The sequence below is a fragment of the Vicugna pacos genome, chromosome 5, assembly GCF_048564905.1.
Source record: "Vicugna pacos chromosome 5, VicPac4, whole genome shotgun sequence".
NCBI classification, from domain to species: Eukaryota; Metazoa; Chordata; class Mammalia; order Artiodactyla; family Camelidae; genus Vicugna; species Vicugna pacos.
In genome coordinates this window covers 46,510,927-46,525,136 of record NC_132991.1, presented here as the reverse complement: position 1 = coordinate 46,525,136, position 14,210 = coordinate 46,510,927, and the positions used below count along the sequence as shown (strand labels likewise).

Below are 14,210 nucleotides of genomic sequence, written 5' to 3'. Positions count from 1 at the left end.
CTTACCATCTAGAATATGTATTAATTTACATTAATGCTTGTTTTTGAGCTTGTTATTCAAAATGTCAGTGTACTCTGAAGTTAATTTCTTGTTTAAGAACAAAAATGGTGAGGCCTTTTTTTACCTTTCCAACTTTTCCTTCTTTAACTTTTCAGCTCTTTAAACAGCCTAATTTTATGTTTTTATGTGTGTATGTTTTCCTGATGAGACAGTAAACATACCAGTTGGGGATGTTGAGATATCTTGGAAACATATTCTATTTTCCATAATATCCTGCCACTAAGAAAATGTATACTTAATAACTACTTTTTTCGGTTGAAGTTTATATTGTGCTTTGATCATGCATCATAATGTAGAGACCTGACTATTACGGGTCTAGTCATTCATTCCATTCCTTCATTCATTCATAGGAACCTGTTACATACTTGTGCCTAGCTGCTGGGAATACACTTGTAAACATGATTCTTGTTTATACTGAACTTACATTTTAATGATAAAAATTAAATAAAAATAAAAATAACATTACATAATGACAAGGGCCATAAAAAGAAAGAAAGTAATGTTATTTTATGAGGAGGCGGTATTTGAGGTGGGGTTGGGGTGGGGCAGTCAGTGAAGGCCTCTCTGATGATGTATCTTCTGAGCAGAGACTGGATGAAACTTAATGAAGTGGACAATTGAAATCTGCCATTAACTCCCAGATTTCTTATCTTTTAACTACGCTCTCCCCAAAATTATTTCACTACTGGCACCAAAAGGATTCTAGTGGACTGTACTTTCAGTCACTCTCCTCCTTTGACCCTCGTCCACCTCACTTACCAGAAATAGAGATACACCCAAGAAATTAAATAGCTATGAATAAGGCAGGAGATTTATGAGAGAGTTAAAACTAGGCACAGATAACAATCAGAAACTAGATAGGTGTTCTTTTAAGATTACTGAATTTTCAAATTAAGGATGAATGAAGCATTTAAATACAGACTTTGGAAATAACAGAGCAAGTAGTTAATGTCCATCTCTTCAGGAGCATTAATAATAATGTACATTTGTCAAGGTATTTATGGTATAAGGACCTGAGAAGTGGCTCAGTATCTCAGTGTTAAATAGTTAATAAATGGGGCTATATCTTAATTTAGACATGAACTATAAGTTTCATGCTCTCATAGACCAGTAAGCCCATAACTAAATAGAACTAACATTTATAGCTTTATAGAATACTTTCTTATATACTTACCTCATTTGAAGTAGGGCAGATATTATTACCCTCATTTTTAAATAAGGAAACAGACTTAACAGAGATTTGTCTTATACAAGGTCACACAGCTAACAGGTGACTGAGACCCAATCCTAGGTCTTAAATCCTGGGCATTCTCTTATGCCACACAGTTATAAGGCATGCCCATTTATTTATTTTTAAATTTATTTATTTTAATTAATTAATTTTTTAATGGAGGTGCTGGGGATTGAACCCAGGATCTCCTGCATGCTAAGTGTGTACTCTACCACTGAGCTATACCATACCCCAGCATGCCCATTTAATCATCAGAAGACCTGACTAGCCCTGGTAATACATTATTTTCAGGAAGAATCAAAGTCTTTTTTAAATCTTTACATTATTCAAAAAAATTCACAAAATGAATAGCAGTGGAAAAAGACCTACTAGATGAGTTTGGCCATTTTCATATTAAGGCATACTCTCCAAATAAAAAATATAGCCAGCCATTTTCACTGCTGATGTCCCACATTAAATCAGTGACTCTGGTAATAATCACGTTCCCAGCAGTGTGCTAGCCCAATGTCCCTGACGATTATGCTTGCAGATTTTGAGTTGTAATTTTGTTTTTATTTTTTTGTTTTTAAATCACAAATAATATAAGAGCTCTTGTAACATTAGGTGATTGACAATAACTTTACCAGAAACCAATAGTATAGATAGAAGTGCTTTCTCATATATCTGCAAATTGGCAGGTGTGGTACAGAGCTGTAGGGCCATGTGTCTGCTCCAGTGGGGTTATGTATTGCCATCCATGTCCATACGCCTTCTGGACTTGCTCAGGTTGAACAGAGAAGACTGTGTCTCTAGAGACATGTTTGTTACGTGGCTTCTCCCAGGAAATGCCACTCTCTTGTTCACAGATAAGCATTGTAACTCTTAGGAAATGTCCTTTTTAAGACTGCATTTGTTCTATGTCGATCCAATTACAGGTGACTCAGGAGAAGGCAGATAAGCTAATGATTAAAGGAAAAGGACATGTTTCCTTTCTCTCTATACTATGACAGTTATAACAGTCTATGAAATTGCATTAAAATGGTTTATCTATACTCGAGTGACAGAATACTACAGTGCATTATTGCAAACTGAAAAAAGAAGCTGGTAATTTTAAAAAACAATTCTTTTCAAAGGTACTTTAAGAAATCAGAGTATGAGAAGAAGCCAGGAATCTATGAGATGAAATGTTGATTTCAGTAAATCAGAACGGTTCCCTGCCTCTGTCATTAAAAGATACTAATAGGGCATAGTAAGTCCTATAATTTATTCTTCAAACAATGCTGATAGCATAAGTACCCTGACTAATCATAATTATGCTCTAGTGCTTGAGCTGTAAACAGAAAGGAAATGAAGCATTTAACTATATGCCATTAAATAATAGAATGATCTTGTCTGAGTCTTTGTGTTATTTTCCAGGGATTGAAACCCTGCCGGAATCAAAGTAGGAGCCACAGTGGGTGGCTAATTTTGTCTTAGTTCTTCAAAGCTATATAATAATTCCTCATAGTGGGATTCTCCCCTCCCCCCAAGAGCTTTATTTATAAGTATTAATTAATTAGAACTTAATAGTTGATATGATTGTAAATCTAATTTGTTAATATGGGTCACTGCTTTCATTTTTTTCAGATTTTAAAAACTATATTCAGATTGGTAACAAAAGAATAGTGCTGCCTATTTATAGATGAAGACCTAATGCTAAGTAATTATGCAAATGAATGGCAGCATGGACTGAAATTCCCATATTGAACCCTATTCTAGTAATTTAACTAGTATTTATTCCCAATTTTTTGCTTTTCTACTAGACTGTATTTCTTTTGCTTTCTCATATACCTGTTTGACTGACTTAAAATACCCCAATAGGAACTGCTTTATATATATTCAGAATATAAAAAAAGAAAAAATTGGATATAAAAAGAAATGGGTTCACGGATAACAATTAGATATAAATTGCTGTGTTGTAAAATACATTTTTAGTGTGTCTGAAACCTTTGACATTCACTGATGTGTTAATTCCATCCAGCCAATATTTTCAGGTTTGCTCAGCACTCTGCTGAGACTGGGAGTTATAAAATGATGCCTTTAATGAACTTAGAATTTGTTGAAGTGGCACTGATATGAAACAAAGTCCCAGAGCCATCCAGGGAAGGAGAGACCCATGATGCAGACTGAAGACTTGGTGGAAGAAATGGTACCCGAGACAGGCTTTGAATAATAGGCAAGACTTAGATAAGAAAGGAGGGATTTCAAGAAGTTAGGGGATGATGATCAGCATGTAGAACTAGTAATTATGAACCTGTGTTTGTCCAGTGTAACTATGATACTAAACTAGCTGATAGAGGCTTTGCACTAAGGAATAGCAAGAGATGAGCTAGATAAATCAGGAACAAAGTGTGGTGACTGGACTGTGAATGTCAAAAGAAAGATTTTATACGTGGTCTTGTGGGTGGTGAGAGCTGTGGGAAAAATCTTAATTTTTGAAAGTTAAGATTTAGATGATATTGTTGGTAGCAAATAAAAGGAATGAAGGGGACGATCAAGAAAAACCAGAAGCATATAGGTTGGCAAACACAGTAAGTAACCACGTTTTGAGATTTTTGACTAGTGGGAGTAGTAGGAATCAAGATTCCAAGTAGGAATCAAATACAAAAGATGGTGCAAAAGAAGAAAGTACTTGGCAGTTGGCTAGCCCTAGGTTATAAAGACTCACTCAAATTTACATTGAGCTTTTAAAGCAATCTGAAGTCCATTATGTGATGGTGATTCAGTGCTACTATACATTTCTGGAAAAAGGCATTAACTTAAGGGGCTTTGTGTGCTGTAAGTTGTCAAAGGAAATATTGTGTGCATTTTATTTTGGCCACTTGGGGAAATTCTTGGGCTCAAATTGAAAACACAAGACTTTTCCAAAATATACCCTCTTTTAAAAATTGAGGGGTGGGCAGGTAAGGACACCTTTCTCTTAGAGCTAGAATATCTAATCAGAAGTGTAGCTATCTAGAAATAGTTACCAAAAAGGCTGCTTTTTCTTAAAGATGAAACATGAAAGGAAACCACTGAGTTATAGAGCTAGTATATCTAATCTGGAAATCAGTGGAAAGAATTTGTGAAATTTCATGTAATCAAATATGTTTTGTTTAACCTCTGCGTTTCAGAGGTATTAGAGACCTCTGTATGTGCTTAGCTGAAAAAAAGGGTATTGAATCTTATAAAAAGTAGGTTTTAGCTAATGAGAACAAGGTGAACTTCTGAAGGTTATATAATCCATTACATAACTTCAATGGGACATGTGCAGGACATGAACTGAACTTATATATCCTGAGTAAGTAAACAAATACATTTTCCTACCGTGTCACTTTATCTCAATGTAAATTGAGAAACCTAATCTTTTACATTTTTTCTCACAATTGCCTCTCATGTGAAGCAAGTGATTGTGAGTGATTGTGGCTGTTCTTTTTTATCTTTCTCAACTTGAAATCATTTATGAATCAGCCTTTGTATATATTAGGTTGAATAATTTCAGAACTCATCACTCAGAATGTGCCTGGAAACCAGGTCACCAACGCCCACATGAACCATGAAACTATTAGAAGTCTCATCCAACCCACCCTCTTCCAAGGAGACTCACCTTATACAGTGGTGAGATTCTACAGTCATCATGTACACTTGGACCCTTGAAAAATCCCTCAAGTCACCCTCCAAATACAGCACACATACTTTGTATACTGTACCATTTCTCTTAAGTCTAACTGCCAGATTCTTTCTCAAGCATCATTGTTCTTCAGTGAACAAGTAATTAGTTTGCACTTGGGAACTTTATGAAAAAAAATGAAGCTTTTGTTTTCCTAACAGAGTGTAATTGAATTTGCATTAGTTAAATGTGCATTGACATAACGTCACTGTATTCCCCTCCCAAACATTTCTTAGCTCCATCTTTCTATCCCTAATTCTTCAGCATCTTCACTGGTCTTCCTTCCTGAAGGTATTCATTCCTCTCAGATGAAGGCTGCTCATTTCTCGTCTCTGGCATGCTGCATGAGCAGTGGGTAGGCAGGACGGCATCCTCATAGCCACTGGGTACGTTATTCCATGAGTAAGCCATTATTCTCTGCTCTTTGTCAATAAAAACTGCTTCTCTGAAGTTCATGCTGCCTGGCTTAGGCCGCTCATTCTCATAGCTGTCATCTGCTGACCTCATTCTCATCATTCCTCCTCATTCATTGACAACTAATATTTGGCACTGTCATCTTCTCTACTCCCAAGTTTTGCCATTATCTTGTTTGACTTCAGCATTCATGTGAACTGCCCACCAAATTCTCTCAGTTCCTTGACCTCCTCATCTCCAGTGATGTTTTCCTCTACTCCATTTCAGCCACCAACTCCCATGGCCACATCCTGGACCTAGTCATCTGGGAATATTTAAGTCAGTAGCTCACTGTCTGACTTACTGTGAACTCCTAAACTTCCAACTATCCATACTTCTTGGACTTCATAGGGACCTCCAGTTTCTAAACCCTCTGCTTTCTATCTGTAGCTATCTCCCATCTTCATTTATTTTCCTGGATAGCGTGGACTGCATCACTTCTGTGCTCAGTTTTTCAGTCTACTGCCTCCTCCTCTGTCATCTGTGCTCTGATTTTTGCCTCACCACTCCAACGAAACTTCTCTCTCGAGGGAACCAACAACCACCTTGTTGCTATTACTACTTAAACATTTTATTAGTAGATTTTTACTTTGAGTTGTTTCTTTTAAGAATTCTACAATTCTGCCCCTTTTTTTGAGACCAGTCTTAGCCTCTACACAGTGAAAATTAATGGGTTTTACTAAATAATTTTTAAAAGTTGATTATAAGCTAGATATCATTTAATATAGTATGTTTTTCTTCCTTTTCAGCTTTATTACTAAAATGTATTTTTCCAAAACTAGGCTAATGAGGTCATTCTACACTATTTAGATTAATGTATAATATGTTATAATTAAGCATGGAAAATATGTACATAATTTATTAATATATTTCTGTGGTAATCATTTTTAAATCAATTTTAATTCATATTTTACAGTGGAAGCTTTATATCAAACTACATACCCAGAATATCTCCAGTACATTTACTTGGTGGCGCCAATATCTCTTATGATGTTAAACCCTATAGGGTTTATCTTCTGTGAAATCCAGAAATGGAAAGACACTCCAAATGCTTCTCAAAACAAAGTGAAAATTGTGGGACTTGGACTTCTGCGTGTATTACAGAACCCAATAGTATTTATGGTCTTCATTGGCATTGCCTTCAATTTTATTCTTGATCAAAAGGTGCCTGTATATATGGAAAATTTTCTTGATGGACTTGCAAATTCTTTTTCTGGATCAGCTCTATTTTATCTTGGTCTTACAATGGTAGGAAAAATAAAGAAACTGACGAAGTCAGCATTTGTCGTACTAATTCTTCTCATCACAGCTAAACTGTAAGTTGGACTTATTTAACTTGGGAATTATACTTTGTGAAAGCCTTATTTAGCCAGTTATTTGGGATATGTCTGTAACTGTTTTCTCCCTTAAATAGTTTCATGGTAGTAATCCCTCCTAACTGAGTAGTTATAATTTAAAGGAAACGCCTCAGTGTCTCAGTTTGATCATATTTTTAAAGGAATTTTGCAGGATTTCTGAGTTTTCTAAATCTATTAAAATCCTATTAGCCATGATGAAAACAGTAATTTTGAATATAAACTTTTACTCATGAACCTGGGGAAAAATATTCTACAATTCTGTGGGTGAGTGAACTTTCTAAGTGTAGGTTAAATCAATGTGAATGATTAGTATCAACCTTCTGATCCCAGCCTTAGCTCCTTAGAGAATAGTTCTGCAGCTTCTTTAGCTCCTTAGGCATGGAGTTATACTTCCTGGTGCAGGTGACATCATTTTACTACAAGGTTATCCCAAGGCACTTGGGGCGTACTTTATTGGATTCAGCTCTTGCACAGACAATTAAATTTGTGAGACCAGTGCAATATGAAATATCTATATTTTCAAAATAATCAAAATGAATAAAAATTCTGAAAATTATTTACAGTGGTGTTATGCTCTTGGAAATAAGATATTAATTAGTATTGCCTCAGTAATAAGTATGGTTCTAACAATAATAGTAATCAACTGTTACTTATATGTATTTAAGTATTCTCATTTTAAAAATCTTTTTTTCTGGTTCTTTGATCCCTATTACATGTTTTCTTCTTCTTTTAATTAAAAAAATACATATAAGAGTAGTTCTTTACTCCATCCGAGACCATCTGTGTAGGTGCTGCTAATGACAATATTATCAACCTTGGTTTTGTTCTTTCTAAAGGAAAGCTTCGCCACGGTTTACCGTTAATATGTTCTTTCTGTGGAATCCTAGAGGATTTGTTTAATAACCGACCCTTCACCAGATATGTATTTCACTAGCTTTTTTGCTCTACTTCAGTTATTTAAGTTCCCTTTGCTAAGCCTTTTTTCTTTACAAAGATAAAGAGCTCATTGTAAGATGCCTATTTTTCTACTGTTTTTTTTTTAATCTAATTGAGCAGAGCATTGTTAGCATTACCTGAACCATTTAAACCCTTAGTCATATTAAAGGTCAGCTCTTTTTTTTCTTTCCAAAATGAGTTTAGTAATTTTCTTGAAAAAAGTTTACTCAAATTGTCAGTCTTTTTCTTTTAACATGTCAATGAACTAATAGGGGAAGCAAGAAACAGCAGTTATAATTGCAACTTTTACAAATTTTTTGCAAGAAAATTATTTGCAGAACAAACAAAAAATCTGATTTTTTTCCCTCCTAATTCCTGATGTCTGAAGTATTTCTAGAATGTTGTTTCACGTTAAATGGCTCCAAGTTGAATTTTTGATTCTTTCAGTGAAGTGCCCATAAGTAGTCATGCAGAGACAATGTGCATGCAGATATTCTGGGCAGGGGAAGAATAACCCAATGCCAAGTTCACTAGAGCAGTTTACTACTAGGGGACCAGCATGCTTTGATATTAGGTGAATGATGCATTTCCTGTTTCTTCAGCCTGGTGCTGCCACTTCTGTGCAGAGAAATGGTGGAACTCTTGGACAAGGGTGACAGTGGAGTGAACCATACGAGTTTGTCAAATTATGCATTTTTGTATGGTGTCTTTCCTGTAGCACCAGGAGTGGCTATCTTTGCAACACAATTCAACATGGAAGTAGAGATTGTATGTAAATACTCTTTTCTAAGTTTGATTGTTTGGTTAGTAGAAAATGAATTTTTAAAACAGAAATCTGCATTCTTTTATGAGAATTTGATGTCTGTAAACTGCCTCATTGTAAATAAGGAGGCATCATGTAACATCATCTAACAATAAAGTTACTTAATCTGGGGTCTTTACCCAACTATTACTTTTTTCACTAGTCTTTTTTAGTTACAAGTATTTTAATGCTGTATTTATACTTAAGCCTAAAGGTTATTTACAGAAGGGTAACTTAAAATTTAAGGAAAAAAAATCTGTTTTATTCATTGACAGTCCAAACACCAGATGCAAAAACCCACATAATCAAGTGCAGCTAAAATCAATTAACACCAAATTTTAAGTGTCTAAAACATATTGTACATGTTATCTATGGCACTAGAATAGATGTTTTTTGAAATATAACATGAAGGAACTAAATTGTTTCGCAAAGGTCAGTTCCATTATTTAATCAGTAAAATGTCTGCATGGTAATTTTTCTCTTTTCGAAATTGCTTTTATTGCCCTATATTTTATGAAATATTATGGAAGGAAACTGGTCATCAGTTTAATTAGACCATTAATATGGTTTACTTTCTAGAATCTAACTACCAGCTGTGGGATTAAAGATAACCACCAGCTGTGGGACTTCTAGCATTTGTTATATGGAAATATAAATTGAGCATAGATTGGAAGAGGGGCCAAGAGAGTTTACCTTGTTTTCTTTTAAGGACTCTATTAGAGTAGATAATATGCTGGATTCTGTGATGTCTTTTTACTGACTCTTGCTTTTTGGAATGCCCTAGTGTGCTGTGGCTAGTTAAAGTTTAGGGTAATTGTTTAAGTCAGTCTGTGACTCTTTCCTCAGTTTGATTTCATTTTTGCAGATAACCTCAGGGATGGTGATAAGCACATTTGTGTCTGCGCCGATCATGTACGTTTCGGCCTGGTTACTGACTTTCCCCACCATGGACCCTAAGCCACTGGAATATGCCATCCAGAATGTTAGTTTTGATATAAGTATCATCAGCCTGGTCTCCTTGGTAAGTACGTTTCAGTGTAAAAATGAATGAAGACCACAGAATGAATTTGAGAATAGTTTGGTAACAGAAAGTTAGAGATTTAAAAATCTAATTTCCTATGCAACAGAGAAAGCTAAAGCCTGCCCATAAAATATAATATTAGCCTTCTGAGTTTTGTCTTTCTAGTTGGGAGTTAGAATTGTATAACAGACAAGGCATGAGATTTAGCCAGACCTGGCTTTGACTCCTGGCCCTATCACAAACTACCTGTATTTCTCTGTGAAGTTACTATAACCTCTGTAAGCTTCAGTTTTCTCAACTATAAAATAGAGGTAATAATTTCACCCATTTCCATGGTTTGTTTTAAGGATCACATGAGACAATATATGTGAAAAGCATTCTGCAAATGGCAAATCATTATATAAATACTAGCTGTTGTAGAATTGTGTTGTTGGAAGGAATCTTTGGGATCAAGACCAAACACCTATTTAATGTTAATAACACTTTTTGGATATATCTAATGCAAATTAAATATCTAAACGGCAACCAGAATATCTTATAAACTGAATTGCCTATTAAATCAAACAGTATTCTGGCTGAAAAAAAAAAAGACAACTTCGCTGTTAAAAGAAAGGAGGTAAGGGTGAATATGTATACTGGCAACAAATAAATATATGATTAATGTAATTTTTAGGAAATTTTCCTTTTGTTACATATTCCTAAAATCTATGCTCATTGATAAGAGGAAAGTCTAGGGGGAGAGACAGTATAAATTTTGATTGACAGTGAGGTGAGAAGAAAGAAGGAACTCAAACCAGGATACATAGCTGGACACTGTGTATCCTTTTAAATATAAAGAATGCAGGAAAATTAATCTTAAGGTGGGTGATGTGTGTTGTTTGAAGTAAGATAGCCTGGAATTTAGATACCTCATGAGCCAATATGGTGGAATCAGAAAGGGAAAATTTAGGATGGTACATTGTAACTGCATCTCCCAGGAAAGCTCTTTTTCTGAATAGTTGGCTGTGAACCTATGTCCCATCCCAGCCACCAAAGATAGGGAAAGTTAGAACATGACCCTGGTCCAGGCATTAGTTCTTAAAGACTCTGTCATTTTTGGAGTTAATTTACCATAGGATATCTCCATGCTTTTTATTTTACTTTGGATATAGTAGTTTATCTTAATACCCTTCTGGGAACTAGACAAGTTAAAGTAAATAAAATACCCTTCTGAACCGGGATAAAAAGAGTTCTTTAAAGAGGCTAGTCAATGAATTATTTAAAAAGTAATTATGAAGATTAAGAAACCTGAATAAATTTTGAACTTTTGTCTTTCAGATCTGGTCTTTGGCTATTCTTCTTCTGAGCAAGAAATATAAACAGCTTCCTCATATGCTTACAACTAATTTACTCATTGCTCAGGTTAGTAAGCTTACAGATAATTAGAGCTATGTTCTTCTCATTGTTTACATTATGATTGAGGAGAAAATTGCTTTGTTGAGTTTTTATAGTTATAAAGTCGAAAGTATTTTTTTTTACCGAATACAATCAATTACAATTTGATTACAATTCATTTATGCCTAATTTATTAAACATTGCAATGGGTCTTGAACTATATAAAGTTGAGACGAATCCAGTTGGCCCTCCATATCCATGGGTTCCACATCCTCAGATTCCACCAACCACGGACTGAATATGTTCAGAAAAAAAATAATTACAGAAAGTTCCAAAAAGCAAAACCTGAATTTGCCAAATGCTGACAACTATTTCTATAGCATTTATATTGTATTAGGTATTTTTAGCAATCTAGAGATGATTTAAAGTATATAGGAAGATGTGCATAGGTAATATACAAATACTGCACAATTTTATATAAGGAACTTAAGTATCCTAGGATTTTGGTATCCATGGGAGGAGGGGTTCCAGAACCAATGGCATTTGATGAAAATTTTGCATTTTTAATAGAAATAATTGAATCATTAAAATTTGAACTCTCTCATAATCTTATTTTTGTAGTTAAAGCTTTGCATTTCTCAAATTATAACGGATAGAAGTTTAGCATTTTCTATGTAAACCTAAATATAAAGTTAGTATTTAGAATGTTGTCATTATCTGTTTCAGATGAATATGTACATGGTTAAAGGCTCTGTATAAAGAGTTTTTTAATCATCAAACTTGATATTTTAGTATAACTAGTGTGCAATAGTTAACTACTCAGCAATAGTTTTAAATGAATAATTATACTATAGTTGCTGTGAATAAAACACATGAGTATGACTCATATGAGTAGGACTGACTTTGTTTTGTTAATAATTCTTTCTTCAGTCTATTGTCTGTGCTGGAATGATGATATGGAATTTTGTTAAAGAAAAAAATTTTGTTGGACAAATTCTGGTGTTTGTTTTATTGTACAGCTCCCTCTATAGCACCTACTTATGGACAGGTAAGTTGTGTCATCAATCGAAAGTTAGGTCCCCCCTCTCCTCCATCACTGTAGGCCCCAGCTTCTAGTGATCTATTCAAAGTCTAGTAGTACAGGATTAGGCATTCGCTTGGGAAGGTATGCCCACTAACATAGGCTGAGTTCTGTTTCCTGATCACTCTATTTCTGCCTGAACTCTGGTGGTTTCCAGTCACGTGTCTTTTTCCTCAGGGTCTTGAGTTCTAGACCACGGTCAGCACAGCTCTCCTTTGGAGACATCAAGGGGGCAGACGCTGGTGGCAGGTAGTTAAGGAAGGAATAGGCAGAGAGGGATGAGTTGTGTGAGGTGGGTCCAGAGCTCACCGTTAGAATCCAACTGAACTGAATGAAAAATTCTGGTTCTGCCTTAAGCAACTGACATAACTACCTTAACTTAAAGTTTCCTCATCTGTAAGCCTGGGTTACTGCACCTTACAGAGTTATTTTGAGAATTAACTGAACTATGGGTGTTTATGCCTGGTATGTGGCAGGCACTCAAGACATGCAACTATATTATTAAGTAGAGGGAAAAGTGGTAATACGAGAACAAGAAAAATAAGGGAATAAAAGGGTATGTAAATAGAAGAATACTCAGTAAGAAAAACTATTTTTCATTTCCACTGGCTCCAAAAAGGATATTCAAAAAATTTTAGCACATTGCAGTTTTGAAGTACAACATTTATTTGCATGTGTACATTCTGGTGTGTTTGCAAAACATTTCTATCTGGCTGATTTGTATTCATATGACAAATGCAAACCTATAAGATGGCACATAAAAGGAAACTGTAGAACGGTAGCTAGCGCTGGTTTTAGCCACTGTTGGGAGGCAGGTGTCAGGATGTGGCTGGGAGGGACAGGCCTTTGATTTCATGCCTTCAGGATCAAAAGCAGGACCCATCTAAGTCAACAGGTTTTTGAAGTGAAGCAACAATGCGGTGAAGAATTACAGGATGAATTCAGTGCAGATAGGAGAGGTTTGTGTTTTTTTAAAGGCAAGTACACTTTGCATGGCATAAGAGTTTTCATGAGATGTCAAGTTAAAAGAGATAAAGGCTTTATTTCCAAATACAGATGAATGAACTTGATCTCTAATACTTAGGTTACTAAGGCTAAATTTGTAACAGGAATAAAAGAGCAGTAAATAGATCAATTTGTCAAAAAGCCCCAAGTTTCTCTGAAATCCTCTTCAAGCATGCATACCAAAATCGCTTCAAAGAAGCTGCTCTGAATTCCCTGACTCTGATGAAGGTGCCCTTTAACCTTGGGATTATTATGATTTAACATAGTTTTAGACCTAAAATGTCATTTAAAATCATCCTGTTCAGCCATTTTCAGTTTTACTCATTTGCAAACCATCCTCATGAATTTTGCCATATCTGTATATCACTTATCCTCCTCTCCCACCAAAATTGACTCTTTTTTTTTTTTACTTTACTGAATTTAACTTTATCTCAGTAAAATCCCAGATTTCATGTGTTAGTTAAAAATTTCTCAAGCATATGTTAAAATAAACACATAATTAGTCCCCAAAATGTTCACCCTGTGTCACCTAGAGTCTCTACACTTTTGGAAATACTGGTTGAGTTTAAATCTCTCATTTTGCACATAAAGAAAATAAGGCCCAAAGAGTTTAATTGATTCAGACAAAAGCTCTCACACTTCATCAGTGAGCGATCCAGGCTTACTGGGCCTGTTCATGGCATGTCAATATTTTCACAAGGCAGGAATGGAATGATGAACAGTAGAATTTTAAAGAGTGCCCTTGCTATTGTAACACAATTGGCACTCTTTTGTGATTGGTTACTTGTTTCCCTGGCACTTTGAAAACCTGAAACAATAGAGTGTACAAGTGTACTGGGAGGAGTAGTGGTGTTATAGTATCTCTTGAACTTGAATAATGTGTGGGTCCCCTACAAAGAAAAACAATTCTCAAAGATCTCGGTGTTGATTTGTATTATTTCTAGCACAGTGTCATTTAATCTGTATAATCTTAAATCTAGGTGTGAATTCCTTGTATACAGCTAATATACAATTTAAAGCCAAAGCAAATCCACAGATTAGATTCAAACAAAAGTACAAACTCGGTAATTCTAATTAGCAACATTAATTAACATGATAAAGGATCTTGTTTTGCTAATCTGAATCACAGTGTGAAATGTAAAATGGAACACACTTCTCCGGGTAGGGTTTTTTCAGTTTGACCTGCCTTTACTTTGATGTGTGGGTTTATGACCTGGTTATC

General features: G+C 35.1%; 1 protein-coding gene across 4 annotated transcripts in view; it reads left to right on the top strand.

Moving 5' to 3' along the window:
• GPR155 (G protein-coupled receptor 155) overlaps window positions 1-14,210 on the top strand; it is a 38,874-nt gene that overhangs the window by 5,444 nt on the left and 19,220 nt on the right. For 3 of the 4 annotated variants that reach the window (XM_072961186.1, XM_015239755.3, XM_031678335.2), the window contains 5 exons: window positions 6,328-6,727; window positions 8,308-8,473; window positions 9,373-9,528; window positions 10,846-10,929; window positions 11,833-11,950. In XM_072961186.1, coding sequence (XP_072817287.1) covers window positions 6,328-6,727; window positions 8,308-8,473; window positions 9,373-9,528; window positions 10,846-10,929; window positions 11,833-11,950 — 924 coding nt within the window. Of the gene's footprint in view, window positions 1-5,325; window positions 5,345-6,327; window positions 6,728-8,307; window positions 8,474-9,372; window positions 9,529-10,845; window positions 10,930-11,832; window positions 11,951-14,210 lie in introns of those variants that run through there. The other variant, XM_072961187.1, reaches the window with a different exon arrangement.